The sequence below is a fragment of the Nomascus leucogenys genome, chromosome 12 (assembly GCF_006542625.1).
Source record: "Nomascus leucogenys isolate Asia chromosome 12, Asia_NLE_v1, whole genome shotgun sequence".
Classification (NCBI taxonomy): Eukaryota; Metazoa; Chordata; class Mammalia; order Primates; family Hylobatidae; genus Nomascus; species Nomascus leucogenys.
Window position 1 is genome coordinate 21,562,816 of NC_044392.1, and position 13,947 is coordinate 21,576,762.

The following is a 13,947-nucleotide window of genomic DNA, read 5'->3' on the forward strand; positions in this document are numbered from 1 at the left end:
AGGTCAACAGGGAGAGCAATTGAAGAGGACCTTGGGAGCGGGGAGCTCTCACCAGCCCAAGTGATGATCACCTCCCAGCTCAAATCAGAGCAGCTGAAATCTGCCCATCCCAACACATCCCACATGGCCCCTTTCCATACAGAGGGAAACAAAGCGGGCCCAGCCTGCCTTCCCCTCCTGTCAGTCACACACCCTCACAGTCGGGAAGCCAGGGATGTTGAAGTCTCTGCAGACTGCGCTGTTGGTCTCCTCGGCACAGTCCAGGGCGGCGAGATTCAGGGCCGGCCTCCAGGCTGAAAGGACAAAAAACCCAGGGGTAAATAAGAGGGGCTGGTACCCCCTCTGCCTGCCCATCTCCCCCAATGCAATGCCTCACCCCTGCCAACCCCACAGCACCTGATCCCAAAGCTCTTATGACAAAGGTCACACCTTCCTTGGAAAAGGACCTCTGAGATATTCCGGTTGGTCTGCATTTAGCTAGCGTCTCACAAAAGGGAACCTGTGTTTTGGATGATTAGCATAAGTCACACTGCCTCATAATGGTATCTGTTTCCCCATTACTAAGCGGGGCCAGGTATGGGGGCTGAGAGATGTTGCAGGAGTTTGCCCTGCTCCTCGCCATCCCCCCAGCCCCCCACCTCCCCGGGAAAAGCCCTGGTATTGCCTCTGTCCCTGGGGCTCTAAATGGGATCAGTTCCAGAGGGTGGAGAACATGCCTTAGGGGATCTGGAATTCCCCAGGGGACCCCTGGGGAAGTTTCCTGGGGCCAGAGAAACTGGTAGTGGGCAGAGCTTGAGTGACTGGGGTAAAGGGTATCAGGCACTGGGTCCCCAGCCAGAAATAGGAGCATCTGGAATCCAGGAACTGCGGGGAAAGAAGCCTTGAGGCCAGAGTCTGGCAGATTAACCCCGCCCCTGCATCAGGCCCCAGGCCACAAGGCTGCTGGCCGCTGAAACATTGGCAGAGAGAATAATGGCACCATTCTGGGCCACAGCCCAGGATCTGAGAAGAAACAAGCTCATATACCAGGCAGCTCTCCTGAGCTCAGGTTCCAGGTCAGGTGCCCTGTGAACATCCACCAAAGTTCCACCCACATGGAGGCTGCTCCAGCTGGAAGCCAAGGTGCGCACAGAGGAAGCCACACAAGCCGTGAGAGGGCAGTGACAGGGGCCAAATCATGTGGCACAGAACTCTCAAGTTTGGACCCAGCCAGGAGAGGTCAGCCCCACAGACCAAGGCATGGGCTCAGCAGGAAAGGTGGAAACAGAGTTGACCCTAGACCATCGGTCCAGTGGGCAGGGAACTGCCTGAGCAAGGTGGAGGAGGAGAGGACTGGCAGAGACCAGGCTGCCTGGAGAGGAGGGTTTTTGGGAGACATGGGAGCCAGAATAGAAGGTAGCAAGAAGGGACCAGACTGGGAGTGTCTGCCTGGACAGCTCAGGATGACCTCCATGGCAGCTGGACACACATGCATCTCTGGGGCAGATGAGAGGAGGAGAGGCCTGCCTGGTGGCAGGCACAATTCCCATTTGAAGCTCATGCCCCAGGGGCAAGGAGTGGAATTTACACAGGCAGCCCACCCAGCAGCCATTAAGTACAGAACACTAATATCTGAATAACATCCCTGATGGTCACAGTTTTACCAGGACCTCTGACCCCACTTGATATGGTCTGGATCTTGTCCCCTCCAAATCTCATGTTGAAATGTGATCTCCAATGTTAGATTAGGTGAAAGGTATTAGATTCGGTAGTGAAAGGTATTAGATCTTGGGGGCAGATTCCTCATGAACAGCTTGGCACTGTCCCCTTGGTAACGAGTGAGTTCTCACTCTGAGTTCTGGTAAGATCTGATTGCTTAAAATAGGGTGGCACTTCCTAACTCCCTCCTGCTTCCTCTCCTGCTTTGCCTTCTGTCATAAGTAAAAGCTCCCTGAGGCCTCCCCAGAAGCTAAGCAGATGCTGTGTACAGCCTCCAGAACCCTGAGCCAATTAAACCTCTTTTCTTTATAAATTACCCAGCCTCAGGTACTTATTTTTAGCAATGCAAAAACACCCTAATACTCCACCCTAGAACTTACTCCTTACGATGTCTGAGAAGAACACAATTTCAGAAGGTATCAGAGCTCCTAAGAACACTTTATGCCTGGGGAAGGAGTGTTACCCTCACCTCCACGAGACAGATGCAGGAAGAGCCTGGCACACCCTGACGCATCCCTGGAAAGAAGGCAACTAAGCTGGCCCTTCTTGGGGCTGATACAAGGGAGGAGGCTCTGGGAGCTGGGAGGAAGGCCTGTGGCCACACCACCCCCTTCTCTCCCCACCTTTCTTGCTGGTAGTCTGCTTTTGGCATTGTAGCTTCTGGACTCCTCGAAGGAGGGAGGTGGGTGGGGGGTTGGGAAGAGGAAGTGGATGGAGGTATTTACCAGAGTCAGACTTCAAAAGTATTTAGCAGAGTCAGGTGAGCTACATTCTATGATGCCATTTCCCCAACCTCCTCAACACCCCCCCACCACACACTTTTTGGGGAGACTTCTTGACTCCCTTAGCACACAAGGATAGCAACTTGACCCTATCCAAGTATCTGCAAGCTGGGGTGCATCCTTTGGCTTTAAACCTCACCTGCAAGGCAGCCTGCACAAAGGCAGGTATGGTCGGGGCCTGTTGCATGCCAGGCCCAGGATGCAATCCCTCTGCCCCTACCAGGGGATTGCTGATCCCAATCTGCCTCCACATCCTGTCCACTCTCCTCTGAAGTCTCTTCCCTCACCCAAACCTCCATCTCCTCATGCCTGTCCTAGGTTGGCATGAACCGGTGATCTGGTTTTTTACTGACCTCACCTCCAACCTACCCTCCTTGTCCCATGAGCTAGTACACGTTCTCATGGCAGGGCATCTAGAGAAACATCAACATATTATTTCTCTCCTGGTGAGGTTCTAATGTGCTCCACCCTTCACTGGCCTCTCTAGCCACCAAATGATCTTTTCTTTCTGTGGATCTGATTATGTCAATCTCTATTCAACATTCTCTGGGGGCTCCAACTGACTTTAGAAGAAAATCTACAACCAGAAGGCAGTTCTTCATTTGGCCCCTGTCCACATATCCAGCCTCTTCCTACAGTTATTTTACGTTAAATTAAGTCATAGATATTCACAAAATATCATTTCTAAGTAAATTAAAATACTGAAACAATAATTGCTGAACATAAGTTTAAAGTATATACGGTTTGGCGTCCTGTTTTTGTATGGCATAGAGAATATAACTGGGTCTGTAATAAGCATGGAAAGCTGAGGAAACATGTTTTTAGAAATTATGAAATGGTGAATGTTAATAGAAGACAGTTCGCAATGCTTGCTAGTTTTCACTATAAATCAAGATTACTAAGGAGTAAAAACTAATTAATATAAGCAACTAAAACTAGAAATAATAAGGGACATAATTCTGTATGCAACGGAAGTATGGCACGGTTTATAAAGGAAGTCATAAAATATAAGGATGTATTTTAATTAAGGGAAAAAGAAAGTCATTTTGTTCTAAAGTAGAGTGACTGGTTATTTCACAATGAGAAAGAGGAACAGTACAGGACAAACTAATGGATACAAGGAAGTTGTGAAGAGAGAAGAACAAGTGTGGTCGAATGGGCTAACTTATAGTTTTTGTGTGTGTTTTTTTTTTTGATGAGCCTTAATATCAAAAGTACACTGATGAAAAATCAGAATTTGGTCTTCCCTGTTAAAACAAGGTTTTCTTGAAGTATTGATCTGTTCTTAAAAGGAAACAGTGGGCCAGGCGCGGTGGCTCACGCTTGTAATCCCAGCACTTTGGGAGGCCGAGGCGGGCGGATCACGAGGTCAGCAGATCGAGACGACGGTGAAACCCCGTCTCTACTAAAAATACAAAAAATTAGCCGGGCGTAGTGGCGGGCGCCTGTAGTCCCAGCTACTCGGAGAGGCTGAGGCAGGAGAATGGCGTGAACCCGGGAGGCGGAGCTTGCAGTGAGCCGAGATTGCACCACTGCACTCCAGCCTGGGCGACAGAGCGAGACTCCGTCTCAAAAAAAATAAATAAATAAATAAAAGGAAACAGTGAAAGGTTTTTCTGTACCTTTTAGGTAATTCTCCTAAGAAAGAAAGATCCTTTGTTTCATCAAGATGATTCCCTGTGCTTCATGTTGTCTTTATTAGGTCCTTGATTACTTAAGAAAATGGAGTCCTCTGTATAAAAGAGCTGTTTTTTCTGCAACAATGTAACATTCTATATTTTCCTTTTGAAGTCTTTTAATTATCATTCTGGTTAGATGAATGACTGTGACTTAACAGTGACCTGTGATCCTATTTTGATCAAGTTTTTTTTTGTTTTGCTTTTTTGTTTTTGTTTTGAGATAAGGTCTCACTATGTCATCCAGGCTGGAGTGCAGTGGTGCGATCGTGGCTCACTTGTCCTCGATCTCCTGGGCTCAAGTAATTCTCCCACCTCAGCTGCTTAAGTAGCTGGGACCACAGGTGCACACCACCACACCTGGCTAATTTTTTTAAATTTTTATATAGAAATGGGGTCTTCCTATGTTGCCCAGACTGGTCTTGAACCCCTAGGCTCAAGGTATCCTCCTGCCTCGGCCTCCCAAAGTGTTGGGATTACCGTCATAAGCCACCATGCCCAGCCTGATTAAGTGTTTTAATTTTAAACCTTTGACATTTTGTACAAACTTCCCAAAATCAAATTCTAAATTAAGGCTTTCTGAACTTGAAGTAACTTTGGAACATTTCAGGGGGCCCTGGAACATCTCAAAGATTCTGCAAAGGAGAGATATTAAACTAGTTAGGCTCATTTGATATATTAATTATATGGGAAGCATTGTCAAACAAGAAATGATGTTTAATCTTCTTTGAGTTATATTTATTAATGTATTTTTATACATTATTAATGTGCATCCCCCAAATTATATGATATTCCTAGAAATATGATTATTATCAGCCTTAATTTTGGTTATTAGGTTAAAATGTTGTATGCACAGCAATAACCAAATTTCCTTGTCAATTGTGACATTATTATTATGAACTCTCATCAGATCTTTAACCACAACCATTTTGTCTTATTGTCTACAGTTAATTGCTTTATTCTGATGTTTTTCTAAAAGCTTTTTTCTAAGCAACTATAATCCTAAAGTGCTTCATCTTCAAGGAGATCCACGGAAAAGTCTCTGATAAGTGCCATTTCTGATAACTTCGAGATAATATGATTGGACTGGGAAAGAATTTCCAGAACGCTAATGAAAAGAAACTGATGGGTCTGCAAAACTGATAAGATCAAGCAGAACAAGAATTAATTACATGAGACTAAATGAACTAATGAAGAATTATGGGTTTTTACGGTTTTTAAATTTGAAACGTTGCTGGTTCTTTTTAATGTTTTGTTGTCCAGATTTAAGAAAACTTATTTTCTTTTAAGCTATCTGTAGTTTACAGCAATTTGGTAAGTATAATCTTGTGAACAAAAATGGAAACATTTTCTCCCTACAAGATCTCTCTGGAATTCAGAAACTATTTGTGAATATTCTTATTTTTATGGCAATACTGTTATTTGCATAAGTTCAATGAGTATCTGCTCTCTTTATAACAGGATACAACAGGAAACACTGGTCATATTACCAAGGTTTTGAGTGTGATGCCATACTTGAGAATATATGTATGATGAACCTATAGGTACTGCAGGTGAAATCTGAAGTTGGGCTTGGTTTGGCTTCCTAGCCTGGAGAGGTTGTTGAAAGTCCAATCTGGTAAGTTTGTTGAAAGTCCTTATCGATAAGTTCTAGCAAAGCAAACTTAAGAAGAGCCTATGTGGTCAGTCACTATTCTTGCCACACTTATGTAAATAATCAGGCCAAGTTTGATGAGACTAAACATATTTGCAAGCAAATTAGTCTTACTCCGATTATTTTTACTATTTTAATTTAATTTTATTTAATTTTATTTTATTTTATTATTTTATTTTATTTGAGATGGAGTCTTGCTCTGTCATCCAGGCTGGAGTGCAGTGGCGTGATCTCGGCTCACTGTGACCTCTGCCTCCTGCTTACCCTGATTATCTTTGGTAGAAATGGGGGTGACTATAGAGAGAAAAAATATGTTCCTAAAGAAAAACTATAGTACATCTGTTATTAGACTGTAGCCTTGTTGATCATTTTCAAGTTTTTATCATCTACCTATAAGATGGATTGAATCCTGAATTCTTCCAGTTTCTTCCAATAACTAGCTATAATTCTCCAACTAAGAACAAGAACTGTTCTGTGCCTAAAGCCCTACGAGCAGAAGCTGAACAACTTGTACATTTCAAGGGACAAGTCTCATGCCTGATGTGTACGCCACACAAAGAGTTCACCAAAATGCCCAATGCCATAACCAGAGACAATCAAACTGCAAACCAGGACAAGAAGGTTGGCAACTGCATGCTTTCCCAAAACTTCTGAACAAGAGTTTCAATGGAATAAGACTTCCACTTTATCCTTGATTACATCTACCTTTTTTTGTCTGGCAGGATAATGCTGTAGTTAGAATTTCACAATCAGTGGCTTCTGTGGGTAACTTCACGAAATCTTGGATTTGTCACGCTAAACCCAGATCTTTACATGACCAAAAGGATCCTTTAGTCCGCCCAGTGGGTAACTTCAGCAACATCCCTAACACAACTGTTGTTCAAACTGTACTAGTGGTCCCTTTTATAGAGTCAGACTTTCAGACCCACGTGTTCTCACTTCCTGCTTTAATTTAACCCAGTCATGGGATACTAGATAACAGAACTGCTACCTACTAGAGAACAGGGAATCTGTGCAATTGCTGACAGTTTCTGTTGCACATGGACAGACACATAGGGTATTGAGACTCAGCTGCAAAAAAATGAACAAATAGTACTTGGTTAAAAAGGGTAAATTCCTCATCTAGCTCATTCTTTGATCTCTTCAATTTTAGTTGGTTTGGTTCATGGGTCCCTGGCTAAGCGTCATATTGTAAACTATTAGTATTGTCCTGGGGAGAGTCATTATAGTAGTTTCCCTGTTACACGGTATCCTCTCAAAGAGTCTTAAATGTCTATATGCAGCCATCTGCTGAATGCTAAATGGTCTCTCTCCAGCTGGAATGATCAAAACTCCAAGAAACGCATAATGAGGACACCTTAACCTATAAATGATGTGTTAAGACTGAAAACCCAAAACGATGATTACTGAGAGTAGTGCTGATGCCCTGTTTTAGTAACACTCTCACCTAGGTGAGAACCTGACCAAAAGGGGAGAATTGTTAAAGAATATTTCTAGGAGGCCATTGGTTGGGACTGAGCTCCTGCACAAGGCCCGAGAGACCAAACCAAGATGGAGCCCCTCAAGCTGAAGTTCCACGCCACCAAGCCAAAACTAAGCTGTCGATCTGACCTTCCAAGATCAGGAGAGAGTGAGTTAACAGTCGAATCTTCAAACAAGCCAGTTTCAGCCAACATACAGAAGTCTCCTCTGCTTTAACCTTTAAAAGGGACCGAAATAACCAATCTGATTTTTGATCTGTTTCTACTTTCTTCAGCCTTTTTCTGTCTATAAAGCCAAACTCCTCTGCTCAGCTCATCAGAATACTCATTCTGTAAGACAGAATGTGGTGTTGTACGATTCTAGAATCACAAATAAAAGCCAGTTAAGATTTTTGAATGTGGTGTAATTTTGTCTTTTGACAAGTAACAGGAGATGGAACAGAGAAGGTCCTTATCTGAGTGCTCCATTGTTAAAGCAAAGCTGCATTTAAGCTTTACTGTCAACACAATGCAGAGTTCGGTGACAGAGGCTTTTTGAAGTGTCACGTGACTTAAATGCCTAACACCAAAATGATCACCAATATCAGTCTAGCTCTACTACTGGAGAGAAAACCTTTTCCTGGTGCAATTATTGCTCTGAACAGCATAATTTTTCTACCAACCACAGAATAAATGGACTAATGGAGAGGGGAAGGGTGGCAAGGCAAGAGAAGTTGGACAGCTGTAAATTTTAGATTGATGGGTGAGGGGATGCCCTCTGGTGAGGGTGTTGTGGGGATTCTGCTGAGTCCCCACTGGGGGTTTGGTCTGGAGTCAAGGGCAGCGTCCCCTGCCCCACTCACAAATGCAGGGCGGGCACTGGGTGGAGCAGGAAGCCTTGCTTGGAGTTTAACTGGCTGCAGCACCGTGAGCTCCACATGTCTCTCTGGACCTCTGCTTCCTCCTGGATCAGCGAGGACCAGGATGAATGATCTCTAATGCCCCTTCCAGCTCTGACAACCGTTCAGGTGCTGGATGGCAAACAACTCTTAACAAGAAACATGCAGCCTCCAAGTGTTAAGTGGGTCTGGGCTTCCATGAAGACAGAGGCACAGATTTACCCAAACCACCAAGAGCCAGTCAGACCTGGTGGTCTAGTGACTAGAATCTACTGACCCTCAGCTCTGGACTCTACACCGAAGTCTTCAGGAGCTCTCCTGACACAGAGAGTTAGTTTATGCCCTGTTCAGCTGGTCAGCACTATGCGGTCACCAACTCATGCCTTCCTTCCTCCTTGCTGACAGTTTCTGGGCAGTGACGTCACTGGATGGACAAAATGCCTTCTCTAGCCCTCACACCTGGCTGACACCCCCGGTCTGAGTCAAGAGGATCCACGGCACCAGCAGAAGGTTCTACACTCACACTGTCATTTGGAATCCTGTGAGGCTCAGGCCACTGGCCACCATGAACGTGCAGTGGGCTCCTACTCCGTACCAGGCTCTGTGCTGGGAATCACAGGTACACATAGCAGATGTGGCCTGTGCCCTGGAAGAGAAGGGGGGCAAAACCAACACTGCTCACTGTCACTCAAACACACGCCTTACGAACCTCACCTCCACAGCTCAGCAAATGCTGTTTTTCCACCTGGAGTATCCTTCCTCCTCCACCCACCTCTCTACCTGCCCAGGCTCCAGAGAGCCAAAAAGAGCTGGAGTCAATGACCTCCTCCAGCATCTATGTAAACCTGGAAAGTTACTTACCTGTTTTAAAAAAAGAGGAAGACAATATCCATAGTTCAGATATTTTCCCGGGTAAGGATTGTCATAATGGCCTGTGAAGGCCCTTAGCAAAGTGCTGGCATAAGGCAAGCATGTAATAAATAACTACCGGCATGAAGGCCTTTGGTGATCAGATTAGCCCTCTGTGACTTCCCCTCCCCTGGGTTCCTATAAGAAATGGCTGAACCACTCCTTCGGCCTTTTTCAAACACAGTTTTGTAACAGTTGCCAATTTTTCTTCTGTGAGTAGCTCATTTCCTCAACTGCAATGCAAACAATGCTTATCACTCAACAAATATTGCTGATTGATTAGCCAGTGAATAGCAATGAAGGTCTAAATTGGATACAACCAATTTCCAAAACATATGGTGAGACAAAGGGAGCTGCTCTGGAATAGAAAGGGGATGAACCAGGTTCTCCGAAACACAAGCTCTGCCCTGGGGCAGCAGGTGCCCTAGAGAATCTACTGCCCTAGTCACTGAAGAAATGAACCCTATTCAGTCACAGTAAATGCCTGAAGCCAGCCAAGTATGGCTGCAAAATTCTTCTCTCTCCCTGTGACCTTCACTCTGTCTCTGTTCCTGCCTCAAGATACAGGTGTCCTCAGCAGAGAGCATGGGCCGTACTCACACAGCCCAGGGTGGGATGAGAGCAGCCCTCTGCGGGCCCACAACCAACCTTTCTCAAGAAACCTCAGGACACAGAGATGAAGCGAGACCAACCCTAGCTTCTCAGCAGGGCCTCACCAGGGAACACCCCTTTGGGTTAGAGTGGAGGACATTCTTCATTGCAGGCTGACAGCAGATTCTGCCAGTGCCCTCCCAACATGATCTGGCTCAAGGGCTGACTTACACCAATGGCTCACAGGAGACCTCCAGTTTCCACTAAAATCTCCCACCTCCCATTTACCCTGGCTTACCCCCACAGACTTTGATCCTTCCATTTCCTTTTCAGAGGTTAAATTCTGGTTTCGCTTTCTTATTTTAGAGAAAGGCTCCATGCACTGGGGAATCCCGTTTGGAAGTGATAACCCTCATCCAGGAGCAGACTGGGTCAGTATCTAGATATGCAACTCATAGGAAAACTAAAACTCTGCATTGTAAGAGGCCAAACATGTGAGTCAGCTTGAAGCTAATCTTTCCCTCCAGCTCTCTCAAGAAGGAAGAAATTCTAGAATAAGTCCATCTGCAGCCACTGAACACCTCTTATAACCTCAAAGTGGAGAGTAATCTGGGAATTTTTATGATGTTCATGCCCACAGTGTCCCCTGAGATCACCTTCTCTTAGGTGTTCCAGTTCCATGATCCATGTTCTTCCTCCCTCCTCCCCTGACCAGATGTGTTGACATCACTCCTCCCCTGACTGAATGTGTTGAAATGGTGTGAAGCACTGCTCAGAAAGGCAGGTTCAGCTAATGGGACCAGTGAGGCATGTAGGCAAGTGTAAACTGGAGGTCAAAACAGCTTATAAGTTTCATTTTAAAATAATTTTCCAGGACCATATGGCTAAAAGACGTACACATGGTTGCATCTCGCCTCTTCAGAAACCAATCTGCAAGCTGCTCAGGAGAAGAGGGAGGGTGAGTCTGAAAACTAACATCTACAAAGGCACTGTTCTACTACAAAGAGTTGAATTTATCAAGAAATACCAACAGTGGACCAATGGTTCCAATTCCCCTTTCTCTAGAAAAAGGCCTATTTCCAAAGATGCCCACAGTTCTCATTCAATGACCATTTCAGGGCAGGAACCTGCGCTAGCGACCTAGCACCAGAGTCAGGAAGTAACTGCATTCAGAGGCAGCAAGTCAGGAACAAATCACTATCACTACCCCACTCCTGCCCGCCAAATACCCACTACCACCTGGGTTAGGTGGATGTGTGACACCACAGGAATCTTTAAATTGTGGAAAGGAAACTATGAGACAATGTATGCCCAGTACTTAGTAAGGTGCCTGAAATGATAGGTGCTCCGTAAATATTAATTACTATTATTACCATACTTCCTCGACCTTAAGTCTTAAGTGTTTCAAAATTTTAGCATTTCTGTAATAAAGTTCACCTTCAAATCTTTATACATGTAGTGGTTTTTTCCTATCCTTCTACCCGTTGGGCTGTCATAAAATGAACAGTGTGTCTCACAGTTGATGGTGTCTCGGAATCCAGGAAATATAGTTTTGCTGCCCCAACCAGGGATTGGGAACATGGACCAAGAGCCAAACACGCACCAAAGGCCTCTGGGTGCATGGGGTTAAAATATAAGGGTCTGAGCGGGGGAAAAGAGAGAAGGATGTGGCCCAGAAGCTAAGGAGCTGGAGGCGGCAGGTGAGGAGAGGCCCGGAACAGAGACAGGAAAACTGCCAGGTAGGCATACCCACATCAAAGACAAAAATGAGAAAGGAAGTTTATGTACCACCTGGGTCAACCAGTCGAGGCAGTGGAGAAAGGTGGCAGGGAGGCAAAATGGATGTCCGTTCCCTTTTCTCCCCAGCACTGACCCACAGCAGCTAGGGAACCTGGCAGGAAGATGACATGGGTCCCTGGAGGAAAGGAAGAGGACTGCCACAAGGCTGGACTAGGAAACGGTAAGGTGTCAGCGGACCATGCGGAGGAAGGAACAAAGGAGACCCCTCGCAGGGGAGGAGGCAGTAACCTGGCGGGGGGCGAACCGGGCGAGCAGGGCAGGTCTGGGGGCCCAGGCCGCGGAGAGGGGAGAGACGCTCGGGATGAGAGCCAAGAGGAAAAGGCAATGGAGCGGGAGCCAAAGATGGAGCTGAGAAACATGAAGGTGGGGGCGTGGGATGCGCGGAGAGGAAGAGGTGGGCGGAGGTGACTGGAAGAGGGACGCGCTCCCGGAGTAGGGGGCTGCCCACCGGGCAGGTGGAGGGGTCCGCCCCCGCTTCTCACCTTTGACGTCTTCGGCCAGCGCTTTCCATGTCGGGGCGAAGGCGATGCAGTGGCCGCACCAGGAGGCGAAGAACTCCACGGCCCAGGCGCTGCGGGAGCCCAGCACCGCTCCGCGCACCGTGTCCGCCTGCAGCAGCGTCAGCGGGTCGGAAGGCGAATAGAGCGCCGAGCGCGGGGCCGCACTAGCGCCGGGAACCGCGAGCAGCAACAGCAGCAGCAGCAGCAGCGACGGCGGCGGCCCGGAGCCGCGGTTGCACCTCCCCATCCTCGGCGCTGCGCTCACCACCACAAGCAAATACCGGATGAGTCGGGTCCCGGCGCCGCGGCACCGCCAGCCTCCGCCCGCAAGGAGGAGCCACGTGGCCCCTCCCCTAAGCCCCCGCCCCGCCCCGCCGGCCGTGCCTGGGCGCGGGAGCGGGCGGGGCTGAGCTTGTTGCCGGGGCTGGCTCTGGCCGGGCGGTGAGCCATCCTTTCGCGGTCCGCCGAGGCCTCAGAGCTGCGCGACCCGGGTTCCCGCCTCAGGCCCCAGGAGGCGAGGTGTACACTCCGGTAAAGGAATGGAGCGTCCGCCGAGCGGTCGCTGCGGGGGGGGCCTTGCGGAGGTTGTTTGGCCTCTCACGGCCCCCGTATCCAACGGAAGAGGAGTTCGTTGGAATAGACTACCCGGATTTCGGCTGTTTTAGGGCAGTTCTGGGCTCCCGCAGAGCAATGAGACGTTGTGAATTAGATGTGAGAAGAGGGACGCGTGGTCTGCGACCACCAAGACCCCACAGGATCAGATGCACCCACCCCTGCTGATGTCCGTGACCATCTAAAGGGGAACATCATTTGAGGGGCCCTACTCATGGATCAGAAGCCCCCTCTCCACTGTGGGGTGTGCTGGGTTGGCGGGCCGTTGCCGTGGAATCAGTTTCCTCAGGACCCACATCTGGCCACCCTCATAAGGTTGTTAGGGCGATTCCAACATTCGGGGTTCCCAGCAGCCCAGATCCCCCACATCTAGCTCTTCAGCCCACTCAGAGCTCTCCACGCTCACTCACATGTCCCTCTCGCAAGTAGCCCGATCAGCTCACCTGGTGTCATGGGCACTACGGTGTTAATGGATTTTCTCTGGTCACCTTTGCAGCACCACTGTTTTGAGTGAGTTATTTTAAGGGGAGAAGGTGCTCCTCAGAGGGTTGTCACAGTGATATTTTTCCTTTGTGTCTGCCAGGTTAGCCCCTTTCACCTGTAAGAGCTTTGAGCCTAGATTTGTTATCCATTTATTCAAGTTTTACTGAGTGGTATCATGCCAGGCACTTGTTTAGGTATAAGGATAAGGCAGTAAACAAAATATAGACTCTAGGGACGTGGAACTTACATTCCAGTGGGGGTAAAGAGATGATACATAAGTAAATGTAGATCAGATGGTGACCAATGTTAGGAAGAAACGTAGACTAGGGTAAGAATAGAGTGGCAGAGGAGGTGCTATTTTATACACGAAGATCAGGGACAGGTCTACCCTTAATATTCGCAAGAACTGAGTCAGTAGTACAAATGTAGACCCACATATCATGTCTACATGTTTTAAAACTACAAATTAAACGGCGATGTAAAATTCCTATCCTTTTATCTTGACCTCTGTACCTTCATCATAATCTGGAAGGCCACATTTAAGTTTAGGATTCTTGGACCCTTCTGAGATATGCCCTCGAATGTAGTGCTTTGGAGGGGGAACATGTCCTTGGCCCTCAGCCTTCCTTCTTCTCTTGGCATCCCAGCTCTGTCCCATACTTCAAATGGCCTTGTGCCCACACCTATAACAACGACATCTGCACATCAGAGTTTTGTCCACACCTCCTGCAAATAGCCTCCCCTTGACCACCCCTTGCTCTTCAGGAGGATAGACCTTGGGAAAAGGCTGAGGCAGCCTGTAGCTGGTGACCTGTTGCTATTGGGGCACTAGGTTCTAGGGTCCCAGGTACTCACAGTATGCTCTAAAAAGGAGAGGGGCAAG

General features: G+C 47.4%; 1 protein-coding gene across 2 annotated transcripts in view; it reads right to left on the minus strand.

The window, feature by feature from the left end:
- The window catches only part of QSOX1 (quiescin sulfhydryl oxidase 1), a 45,849-nt gene extending 33,537 nt beyond the window's left edge, over positions 1-12,312 (minus strand). For both annotated transcript variants that reach the window (XM_003258968.3, XM_030823919.1), the window contains exons 1-2: positions 11,952-12,312; positions 193-293 (exon numbers count right to left, since the gene is read on the minus strand). In XM_003258968.3, the coding sequence (XP_003259016.2) occupies positions 193-293; positions 11,952-12,216 (366 nt within the window). In that variant the 5' untranslated portion in view covers positions 12,217-12,312. The remainder of the gene's footprint in view (positions 1-192; positions 294-11,951) is intronic.
- Positions 12,313-13,947: the final 1,635 nt, after the last annotated feature.